Here is a 26630-nt window from a genome sequence, read left to right as displayed (position 1 = left end):
CTAAATATGCAGCTGGTACCTGGAACATCCATTTAACTACCAACAGTATAAACTCATGCCATGCCTGGCCTGGCTACCAGATTTGGGCAAACCTTAGAGTAACATGTGCTTTGTGTTCAGAAACCACCAACCAAAGGCACCAGAATTTAGACACCCCTACCATGACTTTCATTCCTAGCTGACAGCAACTTTGGGCAGAGTAGGAAATCACCAATCAGCCCTCTGCAGGATTCACAAATGCTTTAATTATTCGAAAAGCTCCATCTTTGAATTACTGGGTTTATATTTAAGCATTTGCAGGAGATGGTTCAGGGAAGAAAATGGCTGGCAACAGTTCAGAAGTCTTTCGCACAAAGGGCATGGCCCAAATGTACCTCCTGCTAAAACAGCAACAGTCAGGTTCTTGGTATAACAGGTGAGTACTTGGGCATTTAATTTGCACTTCTCTGACTTCATATCGCTGGTGTTTAAAACACGTGAGACAAAGAAGTGAGATCACATGCCCAAGCATACATACTCAGGGCGAAGCTGACAAGTCAGAAGCTGCCAAGTTGCTCTTTACAAGCAGTCTATGGTGATGTAAAGGAGAGAGCTAGGGAGTTGGCTCAGAGGGGAAAGTGCATACAATACAAGCTTGATGACCCGAATTTGGATCCTCAACCTCCACGTGAAAAAGTCTGATATGGCTGAATGGAATGGGCAGAAACAAGTGGATCCCACATGCACATGAATACACATATGAATTTAAAGGAGAGGAGGATAAAAGCCACTCTGAGCTAATGAAATTCAGTAAATACATACTGAGTTTGGATGGAAAGAAGCATGTTATAAGGCCAATATTTCTTTAGTGGACATGAATGTTTTTAAGCAGTTGAGTTGACAGGAGCCAAGAGATGATTGGTGATTTGTTTGCCTCCGTTTGTTTGAAGAATGTAGTCACTGTGAGCAGACACACTGCTTCCTGGTCTCTCTGTGAATTGTCTGCATCATTTCAGCCAGATGACAGCATTAACTGACCTAGATCCTAGACACAGGCCATCTGAACACAGACTAGCTGGATGCCCATTCCTGTGAGGAGCTAGAACAGCTAAGTCACTGCCTGTCACGTTCAGGACTCCTGACAAACACCCAATTAAAAGGCATTTGGAACCTGATCCGAACACTAACCCTCCCCACCGCCCCCACCAATTATCAGTGTTGATGAACAGGCATGTGCAATTAGTAAAGTTTATCATTTACTCTCCTTGGGCACATGTCCTATGTGTGCTGTTGCTGAGGCATGTCAACATATGTGTATCTACCAAAAGTTACGATGGGAAGGACAGAACTGAAAACACACATGAAGCTGAAGGCACATGTCTGCCCTGGTCCTTTCTCAGGCTCCTGTATTCCCAAAATAATTCTAGTTGGGAGCACCACAGACTTGTTGATTCAGTGTGACACAATTTCAAGTAGACTACTCCTTTAGCTTCTGATGGAATTTGGATTTGGATGTGTGTGTACACATGTGCACATATATACAAAGGCCAGAGCTTTAACTTCGAGTCTTTCCAATTGTTCTCTACATTCATTCATTCATTCATTCATTCATTCAACTGATTGTGTGTGTGTTTTGGGTGGCTATACAGGTGTGTGCCCATGAATCCAAACAGAAGCCAGAAGAGGTTATCTGATATCTTTATCTGTCTCTCTCTACCTTTTCCTCTGAGACATGCCTCCATTTTTTTTTTTTTTTTTTTTTTTTTTTTTTTTTTTTGGCTAAATTGACTGGACAGTGGGCTCCAAGAATCTGCCTCGCCACTGCAAGGATTACAAGGGTATGCATCCATGGTTGGTGTTTTTACCTAGAATCTAGCAACTGGATTTGGGCCATCAAGCTTGTGAGGGAGCACTTCATCCACTGAGCCATCTTTCTACCCCTGGCTGTTTCTTTTAGATCACACAAATATCTAGCCAAACCTACCTTGACACATTCAAAACATCACTATCAAGTGTGAGAACTTATACTAAAGGAAATGAAGAAAACCCTTTTATTAAACACCCTGTTTAAATTAAATCAGTGCTAATAGGGGAAAGACTCAAAAGAAAGTAGAAGGTTACTTGCCTGAGTGGTACTAGAGGTGCTGCAGGTACTGGCCAACATTGCCCAAGATGCCTCACTCTTACTTTCTCAAGAGCCGTTCACTTTAACAGAACTTGACAGTGCCCCCTTCATATTGCCCATAAAGCACTGAACAGTCACACAAGATAAAAACCAGAAGTTATAAGATGATCCATTAAAACAAGGGAAGAGGAACTGGGGAGACCACTCAGCTGGTATAGTGCTTACTGTGCAAACAGAAGAACAGAGTTTAATACCCACCAGTCATGTGAAAAACTGAGCCCACAAACCCAGTGCGGGGAAGATGAGATAGGAGGGTCCCTGGAATTCACTGGACAGCTACTCTTGTCAAACTGGTGAGTTACAGGTTCAACTTGAAAGAGAGCCTACCTCTAAACCATAAGGTGGAGAGTTGCTGAGGAAGTCACCCAACAATCATGGTTTGTTTTGTTTTGTTTTCAGCATGGACATACCTCTCCCAGCCTCAAGACAAACACGGGAAGAATTTTCTGAATTCCCTTTGCATAGAAAGTAGATCCAGATGGGAGACTTTGTGTTTGTTATAAGGTACCTGTTAACATATTAAGTAAAGATAAGATATTTCTACATTAGCCACTGGGAAAAATAAGCTGAGTTTTCAGCAGGACAGGACTCCTTATCAGAAGGGAAAGAGTGTGTCTTTGTGTAAGTGTGAATGTCAATGTCTCTGCAAGGCCATGTCTGCGTGTGTGCATGATGCCTGTGTGTATGTGTGCCCATGTCTGAGTGCTGCATGTCTATGTGTGTATGCACGTCTGTGTCTGTGTCAATAATTGTGTGCATGCCCGTATCTATTCCAGTGCAAGTCTCTGTGTGGGCATGACTATGTGTGTGTGCCCATGTCTGTGTGTATGTATCTGTGTAAAATAAAAGCTATTGTTTTAGTCTGAGTGATGCTAAAAAGTTAAAGACTAGATGGAAGGGCTTGTCTTGGATATACTCTCCCTTTCACAAACACACACACACATACCAACATAAATACAACATATACATACAAACTCATATCCAGAAACAATTCCTCAGGAAATATAGCTTTTAATATAACAGTAAAAAGTCAAACTTGATGCAAAAATTCATGCTGGGCAACAGGAATGAAATTAGGAAATATTAATCAGGGAAACAAAAATGGGACAGCCAATAAATGACTTTGTAAAATTATGTCATTTAAATATGTAAAATTACATAACTAAAAAATTATGAAATTTAATTTGCAGGGATAATCAGATTTTAAAAACAAGGGGCAAATTAAGTTTTAATAAATGAGCTTGTATTCTTCAAAAGTAAATTGGATCAGTAGTGTCTCCTAGCTTATAAACAGGAAAATTTAAAAATAGCAATAAGGAAACACAATGTGACTTAGTTTATCAATCCTTCCTCCCCCAGATTTGACTATGATCTCTAGTTAATCATTGTGATTTCTATGGAGTTATAGGAATGAAAGGTTTCTTTAGCTGCATAGAATTCAGAAACATGCCCATCATTGGTGATGGTGAGAAGATGCAGTAGAAGTTGAGAGAGAGAAAAGAATCCTCATGATTTAAGAAACCAAAGTGGAACAGGGCCTCATCCATAAAGACTCCATTGCGCCTCTTTCTCCAGCTCCACCTTTGTAGGTTTTTTTCCTTCTGCAGCCTTACATTCATTTTCTTAATGTTTTTAACCCAATGTCTGTGAAATTTTTATTGCTCCCCAGATAAAGACATCCGATCTGAATGTAACCACACACCTCTCCGCTCGGCAGTATTTGTCACAAACCATTATAAATTATCATGCTGATAGCCCGCATTGCTGGGAAGCCAGAGAAGTTTCATAAATCCTAACTACTCTGTCAATGGTATTCTTGTTTATTATACAGAAATAAAGTTTTATGAGACTCAAGATGTCTGCCTTTACCACTGAAGGAAGCCTTGGAGCCGTGAGTTCTGACCAGTTCAACATTTCCAATGTACAATAGACATTTCTTTCTCAGAGATTCTCAGCTGCTCTACTTTTAATGGCACTTTAATGCCTTCCAAACATGCAGGATTTTGCTTGTGTGAAAAGGATAAATTACCATTTCTTCCATCTCCTCAACACCCTCTTCTCTCAGAACATTCTAGTGTTGTCTCTTATATCAATACAAGAACATCCGGCTGGAAACCCTAGCCCTTGTTATCCTTGAAGACAGATGCTCTGCTGTTCAGTTCATCGATTGATTTACACTACACCTTGTTCAATAAAAGAATGAAAGAGGTCATATTACCTTGGTTTCAATGCTTTCATGTAATGAATCCAGTGAATGGCAGCATCAACATGGACTGTTACATGTTAAAACAAAATTTCAGCAATCACATCTACATTCAAGGACTAGTCACTGTGAGACCCTAAACCTTACTCTGTAAAGTAAGCCTACAGTTGAATTATGAACTAGATCGGTTTTAGCATCATTTACATGAAAATCTCATGATTATATTCTATACTGTCAGAGTCATATTATGGATTTTACATAATTACAAACAAAACAATGAAAATATAAAGAGATTTTTTTCCCTGTCAAACTACTTGGCTGGTCTAAGTACGTGTCCAGCCCTCCTCCCTAGGAAAGAGAAATGTTTCCCTGGGTCTCAAAGACATTTCTTCATAACAAATGTTACAAGACATTGATTTCTTGCTTGCTTTCTCATGGTGAAAGTTGACTGTACAAATAGTGGCAATTTCAAGAAAAAAATACAGGTTGTATTTATATGAGAATCAACCCATTACAGGATCAATACATTTAGTTTGACATACGTTTACTTTCACATTTCCAAATGTTCTAACAATAACCAAATTGTTGATGTCACAGTCATGATGAAAACGTCTTGGTGGAGAAATTTTAGCTTCTCAATGATTTCACATTGGCTCCTTCAGTTATTCCACTAGCAACTCAATAGCATTAGCACACACATCACTTTCCTGTCTTCAGCCATAGGCTACAGCCAAAGAGGGAGAAATGAAAACTATCTCAACTAAGGGGAACATGAACAACTGGTTTGTTTTCTGAGACAGGAACTCATGCATCTCAAACCTGCTGTGTAGCTGAGGGAGAACTAGGAGTCCTGAATTCTCTTGCCTCTGCCTCCCAGGTTCTGGGATTGCTGGTGTGAACCACCACAGTCTATAGTGCTTCCAGGGAAAGTGATGGGTGATGTACTGAACTCAGTTTCATAAATGCTCTCATACAGTCAGAAGACGAAACAATGCAGGCTATTTCTTTAAGAATCTCTGCGTGTTCCACCTTCTCAGAGAATTATGAGCACCTGCAGATGAGGCTGTGCCTCTGAGCACATCTCAATGAACAGCACTAATTGTAACAATGACCAGAAGCCATGTATGATCTGGAAAGATGGGGGGAAGGGAGGCCATTCTTAAGGTGCTTTCCCTGTAACATTTTGAAGTTTTTCATTGTGAAAAAGGTAACGTGGCTACACTTTAGAATGAGGCACAAAGGCATTTCCCATGAGCAGAATACTCCTGCCTTCACCAGAGTGAATAATCAGCTTTTAAATGCTGGTGGCTTCTTCTAGGGCACGGAGCCTGAACTGTGATGATTAAGAGATCATTTTATTCTACAGCAAACAAAACTTATAAACAAACCTCCCCAAATCTCACCACCACATAATCTTCATGGAAGCAACCTTTTCTTAAAGCTTAAAGTGTGTACAACGTATGTGTGTGCATGTGTGCCTGCCCCTGTCCCACAGTGAATGTGAGGAAGCCTGAGGACAACTTGTAGCAATAGGTTTCCTCTTTCATTCATTTGTCTCCCAGGGATTGAATGCAGTCACTCAGGCTTAGCAGCAAGTACTTTCAATTACTTAGCCATCTTGCCAGCCCCTGATTGTCTTTTTTTTTTTTTAAAGAAGGAAATGAACAAAATAGGTGGTCCTCCTTTCCTGTCACATCCTACCCTGTATCATGACAAATAACTATGTAAAGTTTCCCATACATCATTTTCCACCATCAGTTTCTTGAGGCAGCCTGTGTATGCATGTGTTAGTGTACATACTGTGTGGGGGAGGAGACATAAAAGCACTATCTACACATAGAGTTTATCAGTTAGCATTGCTCCCAAGCTTCTACTGCATGATGTCCTGGGCTCAGCATGCGCCAGCTCTCAGAACCATTGCTGTATACACATTCCCCTCCTCCTTTTTTTTTTTTTTTTTGCAAGTGTATATGAGGTGATGTCACACAAGAAGTTGGAAAATGTCCACAGGTGGAACGATTGAGACATGAAAATGAGCAAAATCCCAATCCAGGACCTGATCTGCTTCCTCCTCAGCATGGCTGATGAATGTTTGTTACCACACCACCTCTGATGACTAGGACTACTCAGAGGACTTCATTCTGTCACACAGTTACCTGGTCATACTTTCCTGGTCAGAAATCGGTAAATGTGAGCTTATTGAAATCTAAGAATACTTTATTTTGAAGGGAAGCATGTGTTGCCAGAGTTTCTTGAAAATATCTCCTATAGCAGATTGTCAAGATGTAAAAAGATATACAACAACACAGTTTCAAAGTTATTTACACTATTAGCACTATAATAATCACTACAAAGAATATTAATAAGTCTGGTGTGGCTCAGTGATGGAGCCCTTACCTAGCATGCATGAAGCCCTAGATTTGACCCCCAGAACTTCCAAACAACAACATATTTGAAACAATGCCCTGTTTTCTAGAAGGCACTGGAACACTATTAATTCTACAATCTAGCGGTTGGGGATTTAGCCCAAGGTAGAGCCCTGGGTTCAGTCCTCTGCTTCCAAAGGGGGGGAGGGGAGACAAAATAAAAGTCAACCCAATGCTGGGACTTGAATAAACTGGAATCAGAATGCAGGCCTGTATGTCAATCATTCACAGATGCATCCTCTGTCTATAGGTTTCTGTTAATTCACTAGACAATGAATAAAGCTGAATAAAGTAGAAATCTTGATAGCCTGACTATGGAAATCTGGTTGTCACCACACTACAAAATCAACAGATTTCTGAATCCTTTGTGCATGTGGGAATGTTTTCATATCACTCTGTTCTCTACAAAAGAATAAAAGTATGAAACAGAGCAGCTTTCACCATTCAAAATGTCTCCAACACGGCTAAGTTCAAAGTAAGAATTGGCCCATGTCTTCATCAAGATTACTATTCAAGCTCAAACTGGAGACCTAACTCCCTTAAAGTACTTCAGAGTGAAATCATATGGGATCATGTGGGCAAGACACTAAGAGGTTGTCCTGGATGTGGAGAGCATTGAGCTATGAAGTCCACCTCATACAATGCAAAAGCAGAAATACCACATCTACAACCAGGATTTCCATTTAAAGTGTATGGGCATCATTTAGATGGTCTCTACAGTAAAATGTTACTGGGATAATGAAACTTTTCATAGACCAATATTTAGTAACTTCAAGTTGAAAGAGACAGACAGGTAAGGCAGATTGACTCTAACCCGATACACACCTAAATTCTCATTGCATTTATGCATTTTAAAAAGTCATATTCATAAACATGTCCACAATTAACCTAATATTTGAAACTCTTGCTTAAGCTCAGCACACTAGCAAATGTCTGCACTTGGGAGGCAGAGACAGGTGGATCTCTAAGATCAAAGCCACCCAGAACAACAAAATGAGTTCCAGGACATCTGGGGCTACATAGTGAGACCCTGTTGCAAACAAATTATCAAACAATCAACCAACCAAACAAAATAGCGATAATAACAAACCCTTTAATTCACTTGCTTTTTTCATGTCAAACTCGATACAATCTTTCAGATCAGAGTGCTGGAGTAGCTCCTGCCACAGAGCTATAGTCCCCAGCCATGAGAAATCTTCTAAAAATCATTAAATGCGCCACAGATTTGTTTAAAAAACACCCGACTCCACCATCTGCAGATCATGTATACTGGTGACCCACAATACTTAAGAAAACACAAGCCTTTTCTCAAAACCCTTTCCAGAAAGAACCACACACCACACATTTCTTAACAAAAGATTTCCCAAACCAAACGTGTCAACAGAAGGAGGACAAACATTTAAACACAGCCTGACATATTGGGTGAACTCAGCCACTTGTAACTTCATTTCCACACCACTCACAATTGAGCTCATCCGGACCCGCTCATTTACTTTCTCAGCACGGATACTCATGACCACTAGATGGTGCTATGGCGCCCTGTTCAAACTCCCTCACTTACTTGCAGTCTCTGTCCTCCAAATCGAAATGTGGGTTGAAGTTGATCATGATTCTCTGGTAGGGTTCCGGAGCTTGGATTAGCCATTCACACTTCTCACTTGGATGGTAAGAATGAGGGTAACCGGGAGATGTGAGGTACCCTGGGTTTTCGATTTTTATGGTCCCGCCACATTTGTCTGCAACAAAAATGACATGTTAGCAGATCTCTTCCCTGCAACCAGTTGAGTCTTCTAGCTTTACATGTGTATTGACAATTAGCAAACATTCTGTCAGTTAAGAGAACTCCAAAGTGTCCCCCATAAACCCTCCGTGTGACCCTAGACACAAAGTACACCACACCACTAAGGAACACTCTTTAATCTGCAGGAGCACCACATCCACAGAAAGCCTACTGTGATCTGAGATGCTTTTCCCTCACACCCAAACTTCCTTCCAAAGAAAGAGGTCTTCTAGCATTAAAAACATTAAACCCCCTCAATTGATGTTAACACAGCCCCCTGGGAGCTCCTGCTAGACTTAATTATCTTCCAAGAAGTGTAATCACATTAAGGAACCGCTCTAAGTGGAAGGTGCCTAAAAGATGCTGTGCCACTCCTTGCAAGTGGCTTTTTGATGATAAGCCTGGTCAGTGTCATTGACCAGTGGGGACTGTCTTCCAGGACTTTGATTGGCCTGAAGCCTAACCTCCTTTTGTTGTTGTTTTATCTGCCTGTAAATCTAAGTGATTTTGAGTTATCTCTGCTTTTGAGACTCAAATCAGCAGAGAACAAAGTGCAGCTGGTGATGCAGAAAGAACTCGGCTTTACTTATCCAAGTTGTTCAGCCTTGGAGACCAGATCAAAGCAATGGGGCAGAAAGAAAAATAAATAGCCACACAGCATTAATTCTAATTACTAAATGTTAGGGGAAGCCTCGGCCACTGAGGTCTGGGTATCACAGATGGTGAGCTATGTCTTCACATCCCAGGAAAGAAAAGCTCTCCAGTTTTCAACCTTTACTGAAAAACAAACCACCACCACTACAAAACCTCAAATGCTGGAGTGACTCTCTAATAGCTAAATAAACCAGACTCTGGGCTGGTTTACAATTCAGCATAGATCGCTACTGTCACTCTCTATTATGGGTTTCGCACAGGAGAGCCACAGCCTGCAAATGCCACCCCATTTATTGATGCTTAATTTTAGGCAATAAAAATTTGGTGCATAAACTATGTAGGAAGTACAGGTATGAAATATTGAAATGTATAAGCCTATCAATCACAAACATCCAGTAATGGTATATATAGATTTTAATATTACATCTAATAGATTCCCTGTGGAAAGAGAATGGCATTCTTTGCTCTCAGCATGAATTTATAAATCTAAGGAATTTTATTACAGGAAAACCAGGTCAAATGGAAATGAAAGATGAAGTGCACATCAAAAATGCATAAAGCTACATGCATTACAGAAGTCATTTCCCATAAATTAAAAAGAAGACAATATAAATTATGTTGTTTTCTCCAATTGCTAGATGTTTCTGGCTGTTTCTTAGATTGGAGTGGGTTGGTCCTACAGATTCGCTTCCCATTGGTTTTTAAAAGCTTTAGGTCTTCAAGAAGAACTAATGTTGCAACCAACGCTCAGAATCTCAGCTAATGACGTTAGCCAGCTCAGTGGTGTGATTCTGCAGAGGCTCTGGCATTATTTTGTTTTGTGCAGAAATCTTGGAGAGTGACCCCCTCAGCCCCACCCCCCAGCTCATTAAGTCACTCCAGCTCTGTGTAGCCACCATGGCATCTGTTAGGAGAGAGAAATAAAACAGTCGACAGATAGTCACTTCAGAAGACAGTGAGGTGGGGTTGGTACCATACCAGAGCACTTTAATCTGTGACTTCTGAGAAAGTGACAGTGTAATAAGATAATGTGGACTGCTGGACTCCCACACTCTGTTCAGTCTCTCTAACACTTGATTAGGAGAGAGCGATTCCTAATGACTGTGGACCATTAGTCCTAAATAAGGTTAATGAATTAATTTAGTAGACACTTACTGGGAGGAGGTGGATATGGTTTTAAGAGGACTAGAGAGTTACTGAGTCATGTGCCAGCCCTGGCCACCTCAAGCATAGCAATAAGGTTTCAGTTGAGTGGAGTCCAGATTCTCAGCATCCCCCACATTTCTGCTAAGAAAATTAAAAAGTGTGTGTGTGTGTGTGTGTGTGTGTGTGTGTGTTGTTCAGTACCACACAAGTCTTAATGCTCTTCACATTGGTTATTATGACCATCTTTTGGGTACCCCAACATGGCTCTAACCCAGTGTTGTTCTCTATCTGTGGGTTTCAACCCCTTTGGCAAGCCTCTTTCTCCAAAAATATTTACATTACGATTTATAACAGTAGCAAAACTACAGCTATGAAGTAGCAACAAAAATAATTTTATGGTTGGGGGTCACCACAGCATGAACTGTACTAAAAGGGTTGCAGCATTAGGAAAGTTGAGGGCCTCCACTCCATCCTTACGCATTATGAAGGATAACCGTTTGAGTTCTAAACATTTGAGTTCTTTCTGTTAGAGGAAAAAGATATTTCATTCCCTGCCAGAGTATAGAAGCACTCCACCAACTCAGGTTCATTAACAAATTGAACTCCACATTCATGATTTTTTGAGTGTTTGGCTTCCCTTCCAGAGTATATAGGAAGATGCCGCCAACTCGAATTCATTAATAAATTGAATTCCAGCCGTGTTCACAAAAATTTTGCATATCTTTTGAGAACACTGCTTGGTACCTGTTGGGGGAGATCTATAGTTGAAATCACAAAACCTGGGGAAAGCACATTAAGGAGATTAACTTCTATCATAAAGGAGTGATTTAAATTCTTCCTGGTAGAGCCCTCCGCTCAGCTCTTATTAAAACAATATACTACAATAAGTGGTAGATGCACTTTTCTCCTAATTACTTTGATTGAAATCTGAGCCAGACAAAGTAAACATTTAGCTATTAGTTAATAATAATGATGAAGATCTACTGTTCCGATCAGCCCTTGCCTAGCCTTCAGCACCTTTCCAGGGGACGTGGAACACATTTGTACCAGATCCCATTTTAAACACACTCTTTATGTTCCAAGGCACTGTTTATACCCAGGACTGCCTTTCATTTACTTAACAGTGAGTGGTTTTAAAAGCCAACTGGAAGCTGCAACAGGGTTACGAATTCTCAGACACGCTGGTACCTCACACTGAATAGATCCAAAGCCTTTATTGACAGTGCGACTTTCATTCATACTTCAGACTGATCACAGACGGTTTACAAAGGCAGCGGAGAGTTCCAGCGCCAAGACTGACCGCTATCTCTCTGTGTCGCCCACCAGAGGAAACCGAGCAGGGGTGTTTTGAGGAGAACCAGGAAGTCCTCCCGGTGAAGTGTTCATTAACTCTCAGCAGCCATCAGATTTTTGAAAGGGAGTCTCATTTAATTGCCTCTGGGAGGAAACATTATTAAGATAATTGGTGTGCTGATCTGGGAAGGTAGGCAGCTCTGTCTCGAAACAGAGGCAGGAGAAGCCAGCAACCAACTGGAGCAGGGGGCCGAGGGTTTGTGGTCCTCCTGCCCCAGACGCCCTGACTTCTCCGTTCCTTGCGCAGGCAAGTTTCCTGCGCCCGGCAGCCGTGCGCGCGTCCCGTGGCTGGGGCTGGAAGTCCCGTGGCTGGGGCTGGAACCCCTTCGCCCGAGGGGACTCGGCAGCCCCGGGCACTCTGGTTGCTCCCGTCTCCGGCTGTCACTTACCGCTGCGGAAAGCGCCCGCCAGGGCGAGGGCAAGGGCGAGCGTGGCGCACAGCAACGGCAGCCCCCTCTCCATCCTCCTTCGCCAAGCCAGTCCCCAGGCAGCCGCAGGAGAACACGATTGCGCGGACGAAAAACCAGCAAACGATAATCTTAACAATCCGAAACGCTCTTAAGTCCGCCTAAGAACCAGAAAATCCTCAGCGGGTCTTGGCGGGGAAGGCTAGCGGCGAGGCAATGCCTGAATTCGCGAGAAGCGCTTTTCTTTTTGTGTCTCAAGTCGCCTGCATCCTGTCATTTAGCTCCGATTTCCTCTCCCTTTTCCCACACTTGTTCCTCTTCCAGGAGCCACTGCCCGGGCCATGTCTCAGGAAGAAGAAGAAGGAGGAAAAAAAAGAGGGGAGGAGTTGCGAGGAGGAGGGGAGAGGGCGGGCGACACACCAAAGCCAATTTCTAGAGGGAAAGAAAAAAAAAATCCCGCTTGATTCTGGACGGGTTGGAGCCGAGGAGCTGGCGCCCAGAGGAGGTCCGGGTTGTCTGCGGGAAGGAGAGAGAGCAATGAAAAGATGAGCGGGAGAGCAAGGACTTTCTCCACTGGCACCCGCCTCTCTCTCCGACCTCCCCCTCCCTCCCAGAGCCCTTCCCTCCCTTCCTCCCGCCCCCTCCCCGCACAGCTCTGCCAGTGATTGCCTGGCTGGAGATTCAGAGACACAAGTTTCTCTCCGCGTGCTTTCCCGGTTGGTCCTCTGGGCTCCCCCCTCCACCCCACCTCCGGGTACCCTGCTGTGCTCTCCGCGGGAAGAAGGTCACTAGGGAGCAGGTTGTCTGCGCCCAGAGCGCAAGGTCACGTATGTGTGTCAGAAGGGGCAGTACAAGTGGTACCAGCCCCAGTGGCAGGCTAGTCTACCTTGACGAGATCTCTGCACCCCAGAACTGAACTAGGCTGCTCGTGTAGGCGAGGATCCTGGAGTCAAGGAGTTCCGAGAGACCGGGGTTAGCTGCTACTTCACGGAACTCCTAATCCCTAGGTACCGGCGCCCCCGGAGGCGTGGATCGCGCTGTCAGTCCCCGCTTTCACTTCCTGGGTGTCAGCCTGAGGTTTGGGGCAGGAAGCAGTCGGGCGCTCCAGGACGCTCCGAGTAGGACTTAGACTAAAAGAAGAACGCCTTGGTTGTTCTGCGAGACACGCTGTTGATCTTAGAGAACTGTGACCCAGTCTGCCACGTAAAGCATAGGCAGACTTTCTTAGAGCACGGACCCTGGCTGCAGCGGAACAAGGTCTCCTCGCCGTGCATAAAGGCGAGGATGGGTACCTGATACCCCCATCCCCACCCCTGACGCTTCAGGCTGCATTGTTCCCCGAGATTTGGTCCCCTCTTCTTTGGGGTTACATGAGCTCGGAGGATGGATGGTGGCGCGCCTTTCAGCTAGGGGGCAGCCGCCAACAGTCGCAGACCAGCCACGTAGAACTCCAAGAATCTGAATCAGGGGTCGAGGGACCCATTTCTGTGCACACCGAGGGAAGGATAAGACTGGCAACGACCCCTTGTGAGGGTGACAGGATGATCTTTGCAAGGGTCTCCTAGTGCCAGGTTTAGATTACAGGCAATTGTGTCTACTGATCCTCCAGCCTCATACGCCACCCACTTACGAGGTGCGTCCCTGGTGTCTGCCCAGTGCCTCCCCTCCCCCATGTAGTCCGGTTCCATCCTCGAGGGCTTTCCGAGAACTGCAGCAGGTGGCTTTGGTTTATGAATAGCAAGGACACCCAGGGACATAAACTGGTTGAGGCTTCTGATCAAGTACATATACCGGGCTCAATGACCTCCGAAGGAGCTGGTGGGTAAGGTGAAAAGGTCATACGCCTTCTGGGAAGTGGCATTTATAGACATACTGCCACCACAGAGACTGACTCCTACCTGGTACAAGGGGTTGCAAAGATTTGGGAATGCTGGCAAGGAGACTCTGGTCAAAGGTTTTGGCTGAAAAACTAGGGTCATTCAGGGAGAAAGATCGCTCAGGACACTGGTGCCCTAGGCCAGGACTCTGCGTTGGATGTCTGGGCTGGGCGCTGAATTGAGGCTTGTCCGTTGTGCGGATCTCCCTCCTGGGCTCCCGCGCAGGACCCACTGGCTCCAGAGTCCAGCCTTCTTTCCGGCCCTGGTTACCAGCCCCGCCTCCAACGCAGCCTCTCCCTCCCTGCCCCACCGCAGCGCCAACCCTGCGTGCAGAGAGCCAGCCCCGGAGCGCCCCCGGTTAGTCGCCCCTAGCTTCCTCTTTGGTTCTCCGACCCTTTGGAACTCCGGGTGGGTTGGTTGGGCGTGCCAGAAGGCCGGGAGTCAAACGCCTGAGTCGAGCGGAAGGGGCAGTCGTGAGGCCGTTGGCCCTCTGCAGGCAAGGTCTAGGCGATAGCCGCGCCCAGGGTAAAGCTAGGGGAACGAGAGTGGCGGCGGCGGGGGGGGGGGGGGGGGGGGGGCGGCAGCCCTGGCGATGTGCCACACGGAGCGCGTGTCCCCGCCTCCCTGCGCCAGGCATCGGGCGCATCCTTGCCAATTCCAACTATGTTGGGCAAGCCTTAGATTCAGGGTGACCCCGCGCCACCCTAGTCCTGGAGTCCAACGGACAGGCGCCTCGCCGGACTTGGCGAGTCGACATAAGAGGGAAACCAGGCCAAAATTGTGGAGATCCAGATCCTTGTCTCTTTCCGAAGAGGAACCCCTTTGCCTGGCTAGCCCAGGCGAAGCTGAAGCCTGTATTTAACCAATCTGCCCTGGGTCGGGTGAGATAAGGGGCACACTTAGGACACTTGAGTGATCAACTGGTGCGCCCTGGAAGGGACAGTTCCCCATACCCAGAAACAAGAAGCTTGGGGAACCAGTGAAAGACTCCTAGTTTTCTGGCTCAGCCCCTAAGTTCTCTTGATAGCTTTTCTCGGTTGTAAGGCATGCCCTGTGTGTACTTTAGGGGAAACATACTTAAAGCTATTGTTTCTCATTTTCCAGAACTGAGGCTTTCCTAGACACTTTTTCTTTTCCACAGTGGGTCTGAGAAATGGAGCCAAGCCACTCTAATAAATAATTGCCAGCTAGTGCGTAGGTATACTGCTAACCGTTCTGGTTAACAACCTTTTCCTGTGCCATAGGATCCCATCAAGAGAGACAGGCCATTTTAGATACCTGTACTTCTCCACCCAGGGAAACAGAGTGGCTTTATAGGAGAGCAAGTGTGAGACAGAGGAAGAATTTGGCAGTATTCCTAGTTTGATTTTATTTTGGTCTCGTGCACATATCCCTCTTCTTGATATCACAGATCTGCCTAGGAGACAGGGTCTGCTTCTACCTTCGGGTGATTTATCTATCTGCTGCCCTAACCGTGCTGGATAGAGGCTGTCCATGGTCAGTTCCACCTCAGGGGCTGCTGAGGTTGGGGCCTGTTTGAGCACAGCCAGTATGAACTAGCTGGGTGGAAAAACCTTGCTCCTTTCACCAAGCCACATCACTTTGCTAGAAATAAGAGAGTCATTGCTCCCAGAAGGCCTTTGGACCACCTAGTTCTCAAGGGTACAATATGGGGATCCCAGTGTAGCTCAAAACCACATCAAGTGCAGTCAAGATTATGCATTGTGTTGTTTTTAAAGTCAAACCTATGGCAATAAAGAAACAAAGAATTCTTAGGAGCTAACCAACATCTAACATGGAAGAAGAGAAACTGCAGTTTACACATTTGGTGGTATGGGGCCCCGATCCCAGCACTCTGGAACAGGAGGCATGAGGATCAGGGTTTCAAGGTCAGAGTGAGTTCAAGGTCAGTCTGTGCTACCTGAGACACTGCCTTCACAGAACAAAGAAACTTAGAAAAAAAAAAAAAAGAGAGAGAGAGAATCCCTTTGGGTCAGGAGAGATGGCATTGTGGTGAAGGGAAGGTTTTGCTCTTTCAAGTTCAGTTCCCAACAGTTACACTGGATAATTCAAGACTACCTATACCTACAGTTCCCAGGGATCCAATACCCTCTTCTAAACTCCACAGGCACTTCCACTTACATGAGTATACCCAGGCATATGTACACACAATTAAAATAAGTTTAAACACTCTAAATGAGACAGTTTCCTTAAAATGATACCTTTATGAAACAACTGTCATGCAAAAGTTGTCTCTTGGGGATCCTGCTATAGGTATCTGGATTTGTAGTGGCAGAAGAGAATAAATAAAGAAATCTTTAATTTTGTTTCTTTTTAAAAAGCTACTTTAGTTTTTGTTACTTTTGATTATGTGTGTGTGTCCACACATGGTATGTATATGTGAGTGCAGGTGGCCACAGACCAGAGTTGTCAGATGCCCTGGATCTGGAATTACAGATGGTTGTTAGCTGCCCAATGTGGATGCTGGGAGCTGAAGCTAGGTTCTCTGGGAGGACAGCGGGTACACCCAACCTTGGTACCATCTCTCTAGCCCTCATTTCTGTTTCTCTAAGTAGTATAGACATGAATGCTTTCTAAAACCTACAGGATAAGATTTCAAAGCAAAGTCTTTGTGATCTGAATATCCCCTGACACAGGTGGACAGGGCTAAATTCTGAGTCATGCTGGTGGAGTCACAGCCTTTGGGGTTAGATTTTGAAAACAGTATTTAGTCTGAAACAGTAACCGGTGATTAATCTGCCTTCCATGAACTACTTCTTGGGGCAGGGGTTGAGATTGAGACACTGTCTGTGTAATTTACCAACATGCTGGGATCACAAATTTCCAACCACACTACCTGGCTGAATTCTATCTAAATTAGGAAAATAAAAACAACAGACAGAAACACTCAGCAAGCAAAATTTAAAATATCATTAGAGAGAACGAATTCAAAATTTCCAAGGAGCAAGCAAAGCAGAGGATTGGCGACTCAAAGTCTTTAGTCACATAATTCCAAGTGACTAAAGAATAAAAAGTTTAAATTATGCTGAAAGATCAATAAGAAAATCATTATTAAAATAGTCAAAAGCTCAAAACAGGGCTGCTGATATATTTGAGTTGATAGAATGCTTTCCTAACATGCAAGCTAGGTTCAATCCCAGCAGCACACAAAAACCAAGCAGAGCTGGGCCTATCTGCAATCCTGGCACTCTGAATGTAGAAGCTGGGGGAATTCAGAGTTCAAGGTCGTCCTTGGTTAAGGGAGTTTGAAGCTAGCTTAGACTACATGAGATGCTGTCAAAAGGAAGAAAGAAGAAAGAAAGCCTCAAAACATAGTTAATAATTGTTTAATTTATCCCAGAATAACTTAATTTAAAGAATTCCACCACACTGGCAGTTGCATGGAGAATGGGTGGTCTGTGGAATTAGGGAAGAAGATGAGTTTTGACATACTGCTCTGAACTCACAGTGGGAAGAAAGGGGAAGCAAGGAGTTCATGCAGTTAGAGAGTGAAGCTAACCGGACAGGCAGGTTGCTATGGCAACAGAGGAGCAGGTGTTGTCAAGAAAGACCCTGCAGGACTCAATCCTCCATAACTATAGGGGTTTTAGTGGCCACATGGGCATGGACACTGAAGAAGGCTGTCTTGGAAGAAAGTTGGACTTTGACTAGTTTCAGTTTCTGCCCCTTTCTGGATGAGTTTGTAATCCAAACCATTACTTGGCTTTGAGGTGATGAGTGTATGGGTCACTGAAGTGTAGTTGGTGGTAGTAAAGTGGCAGGAAGGATGACAAAGTGAGAGGACAGAAAAGGAAAGCCATAGGCAGAATTTTCATAAACATGTATTATTTACCTTGGAGCACGGGGGCCAGGAAATGCATGCTTGTTTCTTCCCACTGTATTTGAGGGGGAGGTTCTCACTGGCATAGAGCTGACTGATTTGCTTAGGCTGGCTGGTCAGTGAGCCAGTGATACCAATGTGGAGACCATGCTGACCAGAGAGAATACTATTTTCTTGGCTCCGTTGATGATTTTAAAAGTTCACATTTAGAACTAGGAACATATGGTATATACAACGTTTTTCATGAACACTGAACTGGTTTTCATAAAACTCACAACAATTTGCTTAATAAAATGATATATAGTAATACAGAATTACATTCTTTCAACTTTCATGACTCAAGAATGATTCTCAATAAATGTCTGTTTACAATAAATAAATAAATAAATAAATAAATAAATAAATAAATGTGTCTGGTGATATCCAAAGACTATACCCTTCCTCATAGCCATATGGCTCTTCAATAATAACAATGTCTTTCATCCTTATACCTACATTCTCTTCTTTGTTCATTGTACTCTTAAAGATTGTTCAAAGGGAATTTAAGATATTAGCCTTTACATGAGCACACAGAGCATTATTTAGGTGACTCTGTGAAACAGCCAGAGCACATCTTCAGTCTTGTGAAGTCTCCATTCAGCATCATCATGAACCATTTTTCACAGATAAGTGTGGCTTTTAAAAACTGTCATGCAATTTCTTGCCATGATAGTTCAGTCAAAGCAGCTGGCAGACTATCAGTGGCCACTCTTTCCTTAAGCCTTTTCTTCCATTTGTTATGTTAAGCCATTAAGTCAAGAACACCTTGTTTCCTTTATGAGAAGTGATGCATTAATACTTGTGGGTTGGTTTCCAGCCACAAAATGCACCATCTTGAGGGACCTGTAATGCCACACTAAGGAACAGATGACACAAAGCGGTCATGCAGAAAGAGCAGGCTTCCTGAAGTGCTCATATTTTCCAAGCCTTAAAACAAGTGAGCTTTTGGAGGTCTATTCACATAGCCAACACACTCCAGCAAGAACTAGCGTGTAGACAGCAAAGGAAGTTCTTTGGGAGGGATGGCCCTGCACATTTTTGTCTTCATTCTCCCAGAGACAGTTAGACTTACAGATACCAGACAGAACAAACATGCAAAAGCGGAGGGAGATGACACAGTCTAAATGCATAGGCATCCAGAAAATGTGTGTCATGGATAAATTGAAGACTGTAAGGCAGCCCAGTAAATCTCCTTTAAAAAACAGTGTGTGCCTGAATTGTCTTGGATACTGTGTCTATAGTTGGGACCATATCCTCACTAGCAGCAAATAAATAAATAAAGGTTACTTCTGGGAACTGAGAAAAAGAAAAGAAAGAAGAGAAAATGTACCATGAAGCAACAAGCAGGGGCAGAGCCAGACTTTCAGGTTACAGTTTGCATCCTCAGAACTTCTTAAACCCATTTATAATTTTTTTGCATGCAAATATGTGGCCTGTGCCCAGATGTGTGTGTGTGTGTGTGTGTGTGTGTGTACATTGCGCATATTTGCACACACATATGGAAGTCCAAGATTGATAACAGCATTCTCCCTTTATCTATCTTCTCCTTATATATTGATGTAGGGTCTCTCACTTGAACCCAGACCTTACTGATTCTGTTAGTCTACTTACCTAGCCAATTTGCTTCAGGAATATTCTCTTCCTACTTTCCTCATGTACTAAAGATAGGCTGCCCACCTGCTCCATTTACATGGATACTGGAGATCTGAACTCTGTTCTTTATAATTGCTGGCAAGTAATTTCTCTGCTAAGCTATCTCCTCGACCTGCATTTGTGATTTTGCAGGTTGAGTAAGTAGGTTGAGGCATGGACTCATTGTAACCAGACAGGCTTGTGATGGTTCACATTGATATCTTGACATCTCATCTGAGACTAGAGTCTATACAGATCTGTAAGGGAATTTCTAGAATGAATGAACTTAGGGTAGAAACACCTACCCTAAATGTGAGCAGCACCATCCCAGACTAGGATCCTGGATGCAATCACATGAGAAGGTGACTGAGTGTCTGGAATCATCTCTTTCTCTCTCTGCCTCACACTCCAGCCACCATGCCTTTCCACCACTCCTTCTCCATCATGGACCGTGTCTGAGAACAGCGAACCAAAATAAACTCTCTTTTTTCTTATGTTGCTTCTTGTCTCATATTTGAACATAGTCACAAGAAAAGCAACCAATATCATATTCAGATGTACTCATAATCACACAGATTTCATGCTATTTATAAAAGCAAAGTCATACCTTACTGATTTTCAACATAACTTGGGCCTTGGTTTTAGGATGATTGCTCTGAGCTTCAGCATAGTTAGAACAGAACAGAGGCAGGTCAGTGGTGATAGCTGTGTTTAAAGTTCATCTTGATCATTTTGACTGTGTATCTTTTACTATGTAGCCAGAAGACAGTGACTTTCACATCACATTTAAGGGGAAGTACCTTGTAAATTCTAGGGTACAGAGTGAGTGGTAATCAGGTTTTGTTGCTACATCTTAAGAAATATAGCCTAGAAGGCTGAAGAGATGACTCAGTGGGTAATATGCTTGCTGTGCAAGTATGAGAACTCAAACCATTGTGGTGATTTGAATGAGAATAGACCCTATAGGCTCTTATGTTTGAATGTTTAGTCACCAGGGAGTGAAACTGTTTGAGAAGGATTAGAAGGTATGGCCTGGTTGGAGGAAGTGTGTCATTGGGGATGGGCTTTGAGGTTTCAAAGTTCCATAGCAGGTCCAGTGTCTTTTTCTCTGCCAGCTGCCTGTGTATTTAAATGTAAAGCTCTCAGCTATTGTTTCAGTACTATGCCTGTCAGTTTCACACCATGATGATTGTGGATTAACCCTCTAAAACCGTAAGCAAGCCCCTAACTAAATGCTTTCTTTTGTAAGAGGTGCCTCAGTGTCTCTTCACACCAACAGAGCAGTAACGAAGACAACCATATTTTTTTAAAAAAACAGGCTTTGTGGCACATATGCTTATAATTCCAGTACTGGAGAGTTGGAGATATGATGTTTGCTGGCCAGTCAGCCTAGTCTACTTAGCAAGCTCAAGGCCAGTGAAAAACCATCTCAAAATCAAGGAGGACAGCTCCTGAGGAATGACAACCTAAATTTGTATTCTGGCTGTCACATGCATCCATACACACACACACACACACACACACACACACACACACACACACACACACAATCACAAACAAGTGCAAGCTAGATTGTCTGAACCAGAAAAGTTAATTAATGGCTATGATTAGGTAACCAAGGTACAGAACTGAATTCATGCCAAGCTGGAACCAAAGATCACATGGCTGCCAGTTAGTAGGAAGTCACCTGTATTTCCATCTGGTGATTTGATTCTTGAGCATGCTCCAAGCAAGACAAAGGTGAAAATAACAGCCTGTGTTTCAGTGGACTTCAGTTTTGTTTGTTTGTTTGTTTGTTTGTTTAACTAATTTATTTTTTATTAGATATTTTCTTTATATACATTTCAAATGATATCCTGAAAGTCCCCTATACCCTCCCTCCGCCCTGCTCCACTACCCACCCACTCCTGCTTCTTGGCCCTGGCATTCCCCTGTATTGGGGCATATAAAGTTTGCAATACCAAAGGGCCTCTCTTCCCAGTGATGGCCGACTTGGCCATCTTCTGCTACATATGCAGCTAGAGACACGAGCTCTGGGGGTACTGGATAGTTCATATTGTTCCACCTATAGGGTTGCAGACTCCTTCAGCTCCTTGGGTGTTTCAGTGGACTTCTGAAGTCACATCACAGATAAAAGTTTGAGGCCAGGGTATTTTCCCTCCAGAGGCATGCTTATCTCATTCTTTTGTTTGATGTGTGGATTGTGAATACAGTCCTGGGCTAGTCAGTTGCCCAAGAAGAGCATTCCAGGTCACCCACTCTAGTGATGGGCATCAGATACAAGGCAGACAGGATGCAGAGAGACAACTGAGAAAAGAATCTTTGCATTCTGTGATCAGAAGAAAGGGAAAATGTGCTAGACTAAGTATAGGCAACATGTCCACAAGTCAGTCAGTTGTGTGTGTGTGTGTGTGTGTGCGTGTGATTAATGTGTGTGTGTGTGTGTGTGATTAATGTGTGTATATGTGATTAGTGTGTGTATGTGTACACTTGTATGATGAGTGTGTGGGCTCCTGTGCCACAACATGTGTATAAAGGCCTGTATTTGTTCTCTCCTTTCATCCATGGGTTCCAGGGATCAACCTTGGATCAAAAGACTTGGATAACAAGTACCTTTACTCAGTGAACTCTGTATTTATTTATTTATTTATTTATTTATTTATTTATTTATTTATTTAATTTATGCTTTAATGAGCTCTGTCTTCACAGCCTACATTCTCTTTATTTTTTTGACACAGGGTCTCTCACTGAACCTGGAGCTCACTGACTTGCCTAGTTTGTCTGCCCCAAAATTCCCCAAGATCACCTGTCTGTACTTCCCAGGACTATGGATAGGTCTGTGCCACTGTGTCTGCTCTTTACATGGATTCTGGGGTTCTGAACTCATGTCCCCAGGCTAATGTACCACCAAGTTACTTCCCCACATCGCATAGCTGCTCCTCTATCCTTTGCTACCTTTAGCTGTTTCAAGTGAAAAAATAGGAAACATTCCCCTTGAAGTTTTAACATGGTTGGTGTCCATATGCCACATTTAGTTTTTCTTTGTTTTTTAGTGTTTTATAATATAAACACCTAGTGGATGAAAATAGCCTTAGTTTCAAAATCAGAAGCTCACATTCCAGTGAGCTGCCAGTGAGACTGCAAGGCAAATGGCATCAATGTTTAACTCCATCTCCTTTTTATTTTCCTGATGATAGTTAGCCAATTTGACTAGATTCACAGTCACCTAAGAGGCACACCCCATGTTTGACCGAGAAGAGAAGGCCCACCTTGTGTTTGGGTGGCATCATCCCATTGGTTGGAGTTCTGAACAAAAGGGAGAAAGCAGAGTGAGTACCAGCATTCATCTCTTGTTTCCCAACCACTGATACAATGTGACCATCTGCCTCATGCTTCTTCTTACCTGGCTCCCCATCATGTTGGACTATACTCTGGGACTGTGGGTCAAAGTAAACCTTCCCAACTTATGTAGCTTTTGTCAAGTATTTGGCCACAGTGACAAGTCAGCAACTAATGTTGTGTTCTTTCCTGCCCACCCTTTCTTTAAGAAACCTATCACTTTTACCTGGCACTGTGAATCACGTAGAAAAGGTTTTAGAGTCAAGGAACTTTTTTGGTCTTACAAAAATTATGAGTCACAGAGGCTATCCTCATTGATATCAGCATATTCTACTGGGCTCAGGAAGTTTAAAAAACGTTTGAGGGAAAAAAGAATGAGGATATTTCTATATAGACACTCCCTGTGAGTCAATTATAAAATAGTAAATTTAACAGTGTAGTCTTCACAGAAGCATGACTGGTGAACTCTAAGAAGGTTTCACATACTAGCATCATATAAGGAAAAGCTTGGAATGGTTATTTTTAAAATCTCATATGATATGGTTTCTTGACTGTGTTCAGAGTCTTACAATAAAAGAAGCACTTGACAGCTTCAAGATCTATTTAGAATAGGCAGATGCACACTATCAGCTTGTCCCTTTGTGAAATGTAACCTTGGGCTAGTGAAATGGTACAGCCAGTTAAAGGCATACGATGTTGAGCTTGGTGACCTGAATTCAATCCTTGGAACCCCTTGAGGTGGAAACTTAAGAGTTCTTTGGAAAGTCAGTTTTGTTGGATGGTTTTTGCTGAGGCAAACATGTGAAGGAATGTTTTTAAGGCAAACCTGTAATGGGATGTTTCACTGAAGCAGACACAGGTGAAAGGATATTCAGCTAAAGCAAACAGAAAGGACATGGGCTGGATTCTTTGCTAATGACACTCATGCACTGGTCTGCCTTAAATTTACAATAGTTGAGCTCCATTTGTTAGGACTCCATAGCAGGGAAACTCACCAAAAAATTCCTAGAGGTATGCTGGTGGCTTCTTGCTGCTTCTTGCTTCAGACTCAGGCTGATTGGCAGAGTGATGTCAGCTGAGACAGACTTACATGCTGAGACAAGACATGGTGCTGAAGCAAGACCCATGGAGGACACATGATGTTTGGAGGGAGTATAAACAGAGATCAACTGGATTGCAAGAGGAGTTTGACTTATTTACTAGTAGAGAGTGTTGTGCACTGCTTATTGGTCTTGCATCTTGGCTGATCTCTGCTTCACTGAGAGAGGCACAGCATAGAACTTTTCCTGGTGCCCCTTCCCATCTGCTGACTCATGCTTATTTGGCTGAGGCCTAGCTGTTCCTGCTAGATCATGTCACCACTGCTGCTATCCTGACACTACTAAACTGGACTGCTGGTATATCTATGAAGTGTTTGCAAGCTGATTTACCTGCTGCTGCTAACCTGTGAACTGAACTGAAGATTTCCTGACAACACAGATGGGATTTGCTCCAATGAACCATTTTTAAACAGGCCCACTTCTCCCATGTGCTTTCTTTTCCATTTCCTCTGGTGGGTGATAGGCTAGAAGGGAGGATAATGTGTTTAAGAACCATCACTGAAAGTAGAATTTGAAGAAAAAAAAAAACCTAAAGCTCAACTCTCAGCAGAAGGAAAGAACAAACACTCTTAAATTGTCCTCTGATATTCACATACTCTCGTAGCTTGTGGATGTATGCATGCACAGTCACACTTAACTGAATTAAATTAAAAATTAACAAAAACCCTACAAATGACATTTTTGGAAAGTTTTATAGTATGTATGTCAATGAGGGATGGAAAAAGTGACAGAAACAGAGAGTGGGGAAACATGTAACAGACCACCTCCTTCCCTAAGAGCACTGCTAGAGTCAGTTCTACTACCTGGTGACTTTTACTGCAGTTCTGAGCACATTAATGTACTTTCCTCTAACTTGATCTTGAAGGGTCTCCCTCTCTTGGTTCTGATGGTGCTTCTGGGGAGTTGGTAGTCAAGAATGGTCAGAGAATAAAGTAGAATCATTCATCCTGGCAAATAACCAAGCGTCTCTGGTCTGATCCATGGGCTTGTGTGCCTATCACAGGAAATTTACTTATTATCCATCTATATTTAGTTCATTCCTACCAAAGACAGGCAGAAGGAGCATCCTGAGCAAGATTGGAGCCATGGTCTAATGTGTCAGTTGGGTGAAATACAGGGGGTAGTTCAGCATTACACAGAGACTAACAGAAACATTTTATTATACACAGATCCCAAGAAAAGAGAGCATCATGTGCCACCAACTGGCTTTCAGGGATATTCAAGCCCTTTTTTGTCTTATTTATAGGTGAGGTGCAAACAACCTAGGAAGGCTTGTGAGCAGAAACTTTATTGGGAGTCAAGGTGTTCCTAGCGTGCCTTTTCTGGAACCAGTTGTAGCTGGTAGGCTAAGCATGGCAGATGAGAATTTCATGCTGGCTTGTAATGACTGCCAGTCCCTCAGGCATACTTGTGTGGTTCAGCAATAGTGGAGAGAGGGAGGACAGTGAGCCAGTTTGAATCTGGCTGTCCTATGGGGGAGGCAGGCACTGGGAGGTTGAATGGAAACAACATTTCTCTCACTGACCACTTATGGAGCTGAGAGGAGGAAGGGGCTCAGAAATGGAGCTAAGAGGACTTAAACAGTGACTTTTTTTTTTTTCTGTAAGAAAATAGTCAACAAGTAGGGAGGATGAATTTATTCTGGCTCACACTCTGAGGGTACAGTCCATCATGGGGCAGATAACATAATGAGAGAAGCCTGAGGCAGGTGGTCACACTGTATAATCAGGAAGCAGAAAGAGATGAATGCCTGTTCTAAGTCCACCTTTTCCTCTATTCAATCTAAGCCCACAAACCCTGGGATACTGCAGCCCATATTTAGTGTGGGTTTCCCTACCTCAAAAAAACCTACATAGTCCTTCACATGTATGTCTGGACATTTGTCTCCCAGATAATTCTAGATCCTATCAAGTTGGTGTAAAGACTAAAAACTACTAGTAGGGCTCAACTGATATTCAAACGACCACTGCCGCAGCCTAAAACTGGAATTCACTCTTGCTTTGAATTCCCAGGCTTCAGGTGTAGAATTGAGTGGTCTTTCAGGATCATTGCAATTGTCCTACTGAATGTCTCTCCTGTTGTGAGTAGTTTAAAAGACCAGGTTTGCCACCATCCTGTGTTGGAGGCTGGTAGTGTAGGGATGCCCCGCCAGGACTGTGCATGAATGGGTGTCATGACACCAGTTGCTTTCTATACCTGATGGTTAGAATCTACTCTGTGTGTTCTGAACCATGAGTGGTCCTGACACCAACCACAGAGCTCTGATATAAACCTGGAGACAGTGTCGTCTGTCTGCATTTGCTTTCAACTTTCAATGTGGAAAATGATAACAAAATAAAGCTGGAAACAGCTCAGACCACAAAGAAAACATAGTAAAAAGATCACAGAGCACACACAGACACCTTGTACCAAATGCTTTTCTGTCTAATTCTCTTAGGCATGAGGCATGTTGGTATTCCCCTTCAGTGGGAAACAAAAGTCTTCATTTCATGAAGGGTCTTTGGGAATTACCTAAGGGCTGTGTGTGTGTGTGTGTGTGTGTGTGTGTGTGTGTGTGTGTACGTGCACATGTGCCAGAAGACTATTCACATGTTTCTCAGAATCTTATACCTTGAGTTTTGATTTTTGTTTTGTTTATGAGGTTTTTTTTCTGACTAAGGCATTTCCTC

The 26630-nt window shown here is 43.3% G+C and overlaps 1 protein-coding gene, 1 long non-coding RNA gene and 1 other non-coding gene across 8 annotated transcripts in view; 1 reads left to right on the top strand and 2 right to left on the bottom strand.

The window, feature by feature from the left end:
• Nrp1 (neuropilin 1) overlaps nucleotides 1-13157 on the bottom strand; it is a 146886-nt gene extending 133729 nt beyond the window's left edge. For 3 of the 6 annotated variants that reach the window (NM_008737.2, NM_001358960.1, NM_001358959.1), the window contains exons 1-2: nucleotides 12116-12675; nucleotides 8355-8529 (exon numbers count right to left, since the gene is read on the bottom strand). In NM_008737.2, the coding sequence (NP_032763.2) occupies nucleotides 8355-8529; nucleotides 12116-12188 (248 nt within the window). In that variant the 5' untranslated portion in view covers nucleotides 12189-12675. Of the gene's footprint in view, nucleotides 1-8354; nucleotides 8530-12115; nucleotides 12744-12891; nucleotides 12962-13019 lie in introns of those variants that run through there. The other 3 variants (XM_006530766.4, XM_030243349.1, XM_006530768.4) reach the window with 3 other exon arrangements.
• On the bottom strand, nucleotides 12428-12507 carry Mir1903 (microRNA 1903). Its single transcript, NR_035436.1, has one exon. It is a non-coding gene; the product is annotated as a microRNA 1903 (primary transcript).
• A 353-nt stretch (nucleotides 13158-13510) lies between the features above and the next one.
• The window catches only part of A930035F09Rik, a 153525-nt gene continuing 140405 nt past the window's right edge, over nucleotides 13511-26630 (top strand). Inside the window, exon 1 of the long non-coding RNA XR_879381.3 lies at nucleotides 13511-14367. This is a non-coding gene — a long non-coding RNA (RIKEN cDNA A930035F09 gene). The remainder of the gene's footprint in view (nucleotides 14368-26630) is intronic.

Source organism: Mus musculus, chromosome 8, assembly GCF_000001635.26.
Source record: "Mus musculus strain C57BL/6J chromosome 8, GRCm38.p6 C57BL/6J".
Lineage (NCBI taxonomy): Eukaryota > Metazoa > Chordata > Mammalia > Rodentia > Muridae > Mus > Mus musculus.
This window is presented reverse-complemented; position numbering and strand designations above follow the sequence as displayed.